Source organism: Athene cunicularia (assembly GCF_003259725.1).
Source record: "Athene cunicularia isolate RWA chromosome 17 unlocalized genomic scaffold, athCun1 chr17_part1, whole genome shotgun sequence".
Classification (NCBI taxonomy): Eukaryota; Metazoa; Chordata; class Aves; order Strigiformes; family Strigidae; genus Athene; species Athene cunicularia.
Genome location: NW_020799122.1, coordinates 4534620 through 4542726, shown reverse-complemented (window position 1 = coordinate 4542726; position 8107 = coordinate 4534620). Strand labels below are relative to the sequence as shown.

Here is an 8107-nt window from a genome sequence, read left to right as displayed (position 1 = left end):
GACGTCAGCGCGACGGGCAGGAAGTGGCCGCACGCGCTACCGATGCGCCAGGCCCGGGCCCCGACACCGAGACCCCGCGAAGCCCCGGGGCGCCCCAGCAGGCCGAGGCGGGGTGAGCTCAGGCCTCCTCCGGAGCAGCTGCGGGCCGCCCCGCTCCTCCCGTTTCCTCCGGCCGCCACCCCCGTCCCCAGAGCCCCCCTCCGGGCCGGCCCTGCCCAGCCGGCTCCGCTCTGGAGGGCCCAAGCCCTGCTGGCCATGGCTGGGGCGGAGGAGACAGACCCGGGCCCGGGGGGGAGGCTCCCGGTTTCAGGGGCGCAGCAGGATGGCAGCACCCGCACAGCAACCGCTGCAAGGAGCCGCCTTTTATTCAAAACCTGGGAGACGCTCCTAGCGCCTGCTTAATACTGTCCTGTTTGCATAAAGCCCTGTGGCTGAAAACACACGCTTTAAAAATTATACAAAGAGTTAGTTTTATTAAACCACCTAGTTACAAAAAGAAACGGAAAGAAAATAAACCAAAACATAGACCAAAATTCACATCCTAAGAAAGGAGAGGTGAGAGCAGAACACTGGAGCAGCTGGGCTCGGCTGCTGGGCAGCACCTGCCGCTCTGCCATGGTGACACGGAGCTGCTGTGACCACGTCCCAGTTCCCCCACAGCCCCCTTTCAGCTGGGCAGTTTGTCAGCGCAGAGCAGCCGCAGACAAAGCACCAAACCTGCCGCTTTGGGAGGAAACGGCGAGAGTAACAGCATCCCTCACTGCTCCCTACACCCCAGCCATCTCAAGAGTTTTTTATTAGACAAACTATTAGCTAGCATAAACACTGGCTTCATGTTAGCTCAGGATATGTTAATAGAAGGTTTCTGTGTAAACACTGAGAAAGGAATCGGACTAACTAAAGCATGTCACTTTTTTGAGCAAGAGGCATTATCAATACCTCGGCCTGATTCCTCAGTTGGCCCTTTCCTCTTCAAAAGGCAGAGCACTGCTCTTCGATGAGGGTATCCCAAGAGCCTCCTCACAAACAGTTGCAAGCAGGAAGTTCAAGTTTGTGTAGCACTCTGACAGTGAAGACTGCTGTGTAAAAATACTACAAGACTCTAAAGTAGATGCCATCCTGAGAGCTTTAAAGCAGCCAGAATGTCAGTAACCTTGAAGCAGGGCAGAACCCCCCAAACAACACTCAGTGCCCCACATTTGGCTCAAGTTTATCCCAAAGTCAAGTCCTCACACTCCAGTGTGTACTTACTGAGATTCACATGGAAACAAACTGGATTTCTATTGAACTCTACAAATAACTGTCACGTAAAAGCAAACCTAATTCTAATTTGTTAGAACAATCAGCTTCGTATTTACTTATCACATTCTCTTAAGGGAGAGGAACGCTCAATGGCAATGTCCCAGGGGTGGAGAAAGCACCGTCGTGATCCAGCGGGCAGAAACCTGCACACGCAGCTCCAGCACCTTCTCCTGACAGCAGGAAATGCTTCCTCAGTGCAGCAGGTGGAAGACGTCCAGCAGCACAGTGCTGCTGGGAAGAATGGGTTCTGCAGCAGAGGATCCTCTTCAGGAGTGCTCCGCGGGGCCTGCCCCGTGCCCGTTCACGTGAGGGTGCGATGGGGTTGAGCTCTGGGAGGTAGCAACACTCTGCTCTGCCGTGGCAGCTGTCAGAGGCATGGAGAGGCTTTCAGGGGACAGCGTGGCAAAGTCTTGTCTCCAGTAGGCTTCGCACAGTGGAAGATCATTGCTGTCACACAGACTGTAGCTTTCCAGAACAAACAACCCCCGTAAGGAAAGACAGGGGGTGCAGTGAGAGAAGAGGGGAGGGAGGAAAGGGTGGGAGGAGCGAGACAGAAGCAAAGCGTTAAGAAAATGGCAAAACATCAGTCATGGATGCAAGGTCTGCGTTCACAAATTCACCACAAGTCTTGTGACACTGGACCTCCCTAAGACACCCTTAAGGGCTGGTCTTGAACCTCAGGGGCCTGGTGAGGATCAGGGACGTTTCAGGGACAGAACTGCTGCTACAAACTGCAACAGAGGCTCAGTTCTAATTTAGATGCTCTTAAGTCCCTGAAGAGATCTGGGCTGAAGTCCTGACACCCTACAGATGGGAGTTCTGCTACCAGTTTAGGCAAGGTAAGGACCTCATCCACTAATTCTTTTACTTGGAATTAGATCACAACCTATGTGAGGAAAAAAATAGAAATCCTGATCTAAATTTCAGTCCAACAGAAAAGCTAGCACGACTGTTTTAGGGCCTGCCCCTGTCATGATCAAGAACAAACCTATCTGCTCCTTTTACTAAAGTGTTCCCCAGAAGGTCTGGGTCTTGTATCAACACTCCCCAGCCTGATCATAAAGTACTGATGGCTCCTACCACCTCCAGCAGAACCTGAGCTGCTCTAAAAGCAGCTTGTTGGATTTGATCTCTGTAGACTATAGAGCGGGATCAACCAGCAGTGTGGGAAAGTAATGTTTTAAAACAACTGGCTAATTCTTGCCTGTGCTCTGAGGAAAAGAGAATGTGGAAGGGCTAAAATTAAAAATGAAAATGATGGCAGAAACTGTAACAAAACCAAAACAAATTCCAAAGAGAGGAAGGAGCTGCACACACAAGAGATACCCAAGACAAAGTGAGTGCTGGAGCAGAAAGCAGCATGTGTTCATAGTAAAAGAAACCCAGTGGGTCAAGTGATTTTGTTGTTGCAGCTTTATTTACATTTTTAACGTATGGACTTGAATAGATGATTTGGGAGATATTTTAAGTGTAGAAATATGAGACACTTCAAACTGCACAAACATGAAACATGTCGAGATCAAACCCCACACTCAAGACAGCTCCTGTGATATAAGAACAGGGAGCAATGCAACATAAATGCAAGTCTGGGGTTTCGGATGAGAACAGGCAAGCTGGAGTTACCCCTTTGGGGAATAAGCACACGAAGCACTAGTTGTAAGCATCTACTTCTGAGCTCTTTTCTGGCAGCATCACCCAGCTGGTTTTGCAGCAGAAGTGAGATGGCAGTGGATGCAGGTTTTATATGCAGGGCCTTTATAAAATCCTTGGAAGATCACCCTTCCCTGCAGCCCCCAACACACAGTGAAGCTGAGTACAAGTAGCAAAGACTTTCAGGACTGAACCAGAACTACAACTCCTTTCCTGTCAGTCTTAGACATCAGGCCATGGTTTTCAAGGAGAACCTGGCAACAGCATCCACCACATCTCGGCAGGTGAGTTACTAAGAAACTTTTAGCTGCATCACAAGTCTAACTGCTTCTCCTGCTGCCCCATTTAGAACACTTCCAAGAGTCTAAGATTTTCATCTCATGTAACACTCCTCACAAGTCAGGGTGAATGAGCAGCTACTGCACAGCCCACAAAAGCACTGCCCAACCTGCTACTCTGTCCTTTGACTGAGGGTTTTTCAGTTCGTGGAAGGGACTTTACTACTCCTCCTTGGGGCATGCACAGAGGAACAGCTCTGAAACTACTGGAACACAGGGACTGAAAGTAAAGATTCCTTCAGAACAATCTACTCAGCTTTAGTTTCAAGGACCTGCTTTCGGGTCTCCTCATCAAAAACCCCCATATACACATAAGAAGACCAGCAATGGAACCTGACCCTACAACTGAGACGTATCCTGTTAGTAACTTGCTATGGGCAAGGGGCTGCCTCCTAAGCCCTGTCAGCACACTGGCAGTGACATTCATGCTGGGTGGGAGACGCACCTTTCCGCGGGGTTTTCAGTCAACGGGAGCAGCACATGGGGATCAAACAAGCTACAGAGAGCACGAGGCAGCTCTGGGCTCTGCAGCACCTGGAGGTGTGCTGCTGCAGGGAGCTCACTTTTCTGCAGCTTTCCCTGGAGGGATGACCTAAAATAAACTAACTGGTCACCTTCAGGGAAATGGGAGCATGAAGGAGCAGTTTGTCAGGACAGCTGCATGGAACCCATGTCCTGGCCTTACGGGACTGCACCCCTCTTTATAAATCCTGTGGGATCAAGCCCCTTGAGAGAGTTACAGATGGGGCAGAGGCAACCCCAGCTGGGCTCCCAGGGCAGCACAGAACACCCGTTTGTGGGCAAAGCAGCTATGGCATTTACAGCCCTTTAAACATCACTCTATGTGACATAGCAGAAACCCTTTTTCCCCACATTAGACAATGAGTTTCATTAAAAATATCTTCGTCCTCTAAATATAAAAGGAGTTTGAATAAATCATCGCTTCTATATTTACACACACAAAATTTCTTTGGTGCAGAAAGAGACAGGAAAGAGCACAGGAAGGGAGTAAGTGCTAAAAGCAAACAAGTGCTACATGGTACCAGGTTTCAGTGGAGGGATCACAGCTCTGTAGGGCTGCCAAGTTTTCTCACCTCACAACCACTCTTACAAGAAACAGCATGGAGGCAAATCTGCTTGGTGTATGCCAACACTTGTGCTTAGATGTTAATTCTGTCACAAAAGGTTGCTTTACACGGCACCTGGTGCCAGGCAGGTGAACAGACCACGCCAGCATGGTCAGAACCCCTTAGTCCAATGAAGTGCTAGGGCTTGGACAACAGACCCAAGCCAGAGTTGACCTACAGATGAATCCTGTATATTTTATAACCAACAACCATTGTGCTAATAGGTACTGTACTAAGTTATAACAAACCACCTACTCGTATGTTAAAAGTGCTAAAGGGTTGAAGTATCAAAGCCTGAACAACAGGCCCTGAGCCGAAGCTGCTAACTTAGTATGTAGTCATTACTGAAATATGTATGCTCATTAATGAAAGATGTAGTTTAGATATCATATACTCATTACTGATGATGAATGTAATGAAAACATGTCTATCCTGCATGTATCTTTTTCTTCTTATTATCTGTGTAGAGGCAAGTTAACAAGGCCACAAAGCCAGCTGTCCGGCCTTGGGACCAGATGTGTGGCCTTGTTCTGAAAAGAACAGAAATAAATTAGATAAGCATGGAAACTCCCTTAGCTTCTCCCTTGAGACCTGGCCAGGCTCTGGAGGAATCTAATGTGAGAGTGAAACCAGATGTTCCACTTAAAATAAAGGTGTCAGCTATTCTGGCTTGCTGATTTTTGGTTATATAAGGTTGGACACTCTAGCAGTGACTTTGGAGGCCTCCCCTACGGGTGGACACACCACGCAGGATTTCCTACTCACTGGGAAAGGCTCTGCAAATCCTCGCTGCAACCAGGGCTGCCCAGCACCTGCAGATCTGGATGATGGTAACATATGCAAGTGGTGATGTACCTTTCTTAATCACTATTCTCTCTCTCTGGTGGTAATGATTTGATGCATTACCCTGTATTTTCCTATTTGTTTACTTTAAGTGAACTATTCTGTCTTTTCTTACTCTATGTTTTCTGTATTACTCTGTTCCATTATTTAGTTATCCCCAGTAAAATACACCTACTCTTTTCACTCTGGTGTCTGAGTTTAATTGGTTTCCTTAATCAGCAAAACATCCAGAAGTTAAAGGTGCTGACAACACGGTGACGGCAGTCTGGTGACAGCGTGAGATGCACGTCTGGCACACATGAGGCACTCTCATCCCACACCGCATTGCTCTGCATACAGCTCCCTGCTGTGCTCTACGCAGCCTGTGCAGTGGATGCACCCCCGACCTGTCAGGGCCTGGTGCTTGGGTTTGCGACCATCACTCTTCATTTCTGAGATATTTCAAGGATCCCTTGCCACCACCCCAGAAAAACTAAGTAAAGTTTGAAAAACAACTGTAAACTTTTACATCTAGTTTTCTTCCAATGTTGTAGCAGTTCTTAAGCTATGTCATATCGGTATCTTTTTACTGTTAAAATACATATATTACTCATAAATAATGGCCTAACGATATCCAAAGATATTGAGCAACCAGGGTTTTAGTTGACTTAGCTGGGGTTATGGGCATTCAGCATTTTTAGAAAGAAAGGAAAGGCAAAAATAGAAAACCTGGTCATTAAAATTCTAAATAAGATTTCCAAAAGTTAAGCTTCTGTTTAGAAGTCACAGCATTACTGGACTGACTTCACTTAGCTTGGACAGTGCAGCCAAAATAACCAGGTTCTTATTTGCTTTCTCGTGCTTTCATTTACTGCATCATCCACTAGAAGTGGATGGAAGTGCTGGAGTGCATGCAGGCACTAGAAGTGCTGGAGTGCATGACAGAAAATAAAATTAAAAAATAAAGTGTCTGAATTCTCTGAAGCCTGTTTTCTACGTAAATTTTTAAAATATTTAAAAATCCCATCAACAAATCAGTAATAAGTCAATATTCCATAAAAAATCCTATCACAATACTTTGTAATTCAATAAAACAGCAAGTCCTTTTTGCTCATTTCTAATGTCCACGCCGACAGGCCTGCAGGCAGCTGGGGGCAGTGGACTGCAAGGGAAAAGGCACTGTGCAACCAGGTCACTTGTGAAAGAACTCACCACGAAGACGTGGTGATCTCATCAAACATTAGGACTCAGGTCAGCAAGCTACTCTCTCTAAGGAGAGAAATAGAGGCTCCTCCAGAGGGATACTCAGACAGAAGCCTTCACCCCCAAGGAAATTCATCTCCTTTCACAGTGACTACAAAGGGAGCAAATCACCTGTCAAAAGTAGCCGACTAAAGCAGGCACCTAGAGTTGGATGCTGTGAATACTTCCTGCACCATGACATCTATACCCTGGAGGGTATCTACAAGGAAAAGGCATTTGCTTCAGTTGCAGAAAAAGTTTGGCCTAATTAAAAACAGGAGTGAAATTTTGTTGGGAACATTCTCAAGACCTATACTCTAAGGACTACTTGTTTGCTGGACTAACTACCCCAAAAGGGCTGAAGTCGTAAGGTGGATGTCCACTACCCTATTTGTACCTGGAAGAGTAATATTCTTCTTCTAGCTCGTACAGGTCAATGGAGATCTCATCCCGTAGCGCAATCAACTTTTTGTCACATTCCTCCTGCAAGCTTCTCAGCTGCTGGTTGCGCTGGTTGATAGCTTCATTCACAGAGGGGAAATCATTGAGGATCAAGAACTGCTTCAGGTCAGACACAAGTTTCATCAGGGACTCACCAGCTCGGACCTTGTAGCAGGGGAAAAAAAATCACACAGCACATAGTGCATCAAAACAGTGCTTTGCTCCAGGTCTGAAACAAGATCTCCCAAGTTTCTCCTTGAGCCCAAGTTTTCAATAAAGTAAAACCTCCCATGTTACGTGAGGATTCTGACAGCAGTCTGCAGCTGACAAGCCAGGCTACCCAGCTTTACCAGCCACTCCAACTATCAGGTTCCCCTCCTAGCAGCAGTACCCCTGAGTGTTATAAAGGCTGCCCCAGATGCAACAACGAACCGAACAGGACCTCGAAGATGTGCCGCCCACCGATTTGAACATTAGAGTGTTACTCACAATGTTTGCAGCTCTGACATGCATCTCATAGTTATCTTGTTCACCCTGGGTTGCTCGTGAGACTTGAGTTTCATCCTCAATCTAAAGAAAAAAGTACACACGTCCACCTTGACATATGAAAATCCTGAGAGATGATTACTACATCTCAAGACATCTCATTACAGTTCAGCCCACACCTGGAATCCCTGGGGCAGCCTCTGGACTCTACAGCACCCACGGATCACCTCTGCTACCCTCCCCACTTGCTTCTGCTCTTCTCCCCTGTTCAGCAACACACCTCGGCAGCCCCCAGGGCGAGGGCAGCGGGGCCAGCTACAGGCGGGGAGAACTGACCACCGCCCGCTCCAGGGAAACAACCCGCTTCCCTCACGGCCGCCCTCGGGGGAACCGAAAAGCCCCGGCGCCCTCCCCGAGGGGCTCGCTCTCCCCTCACGGCTACCCCCGGTTGCAGGGCCGCCTCTCCTCCCCTCAGGGGCCCTGTTCTCCCCCCAGGGGCCCTGCTCTCCCCTCAGGGCTCGGCTGCGGCCCAGACCCACCTTGGCCGTCTTAATGATTTCAGTGAAGTTGTCCATGATAGACTTGACATCGTCCTTGAGGCGCTTGTTGTAGGACTGCAGCAGCGTCTCCTTGCTCTGCGGCAGCACCCGCTGCTGCGCCATGGCGGCCGCCGCCCTCCCGCCCCGCTCGGCCCCGCCC

The 8107-nt window shown here is 48.3% G+C and overlaps 1 protein-coding gene across 3 annotated transcripts; it reads right to left on the bottom strand.

Annotated features, from left to right (window-relative positions):
• Positions 1-444: 444 nt before the first annotated feature.
• MED22 (mediator complex subunit 22) lies at positions 445-8098 on the bottom strand. Of its 3 annotated transcripts, none has more exons than XM_026860505.1 (4): positions 7948-8098; positions 7412-7492; positions 6879-7087; positions 445-1761 (listed from the first exon to the last, which is right to left on the bottom strand). In XM_026860505.1, the coding sequence occupies exons 1-4, from the start codon at positions 8068-8070 to the stop codon at positions 1569-1571; spliced, it is 606 nt and encodes a 201-aa protein (XP_026716306.1). In that variant the 5' UTR covers positions 8071-8098; the 3' UTR covers positions 445-1568. The 3 variants fall into 3 exon arrangements, with proteins under 3 accessions (XP_026716306.1, XP_026716304.1, XP_026716307.1); XM_026860503.1 differs by having other exon boundaries at positions 446-1767; XM_026860506.1 differs by lacking the exon at positions 445-1761 and having other exon boundaries at positions 5422-7087.
• Between the last annotated feature and the right edge of the window lie 9 nt (positions 8099-8107).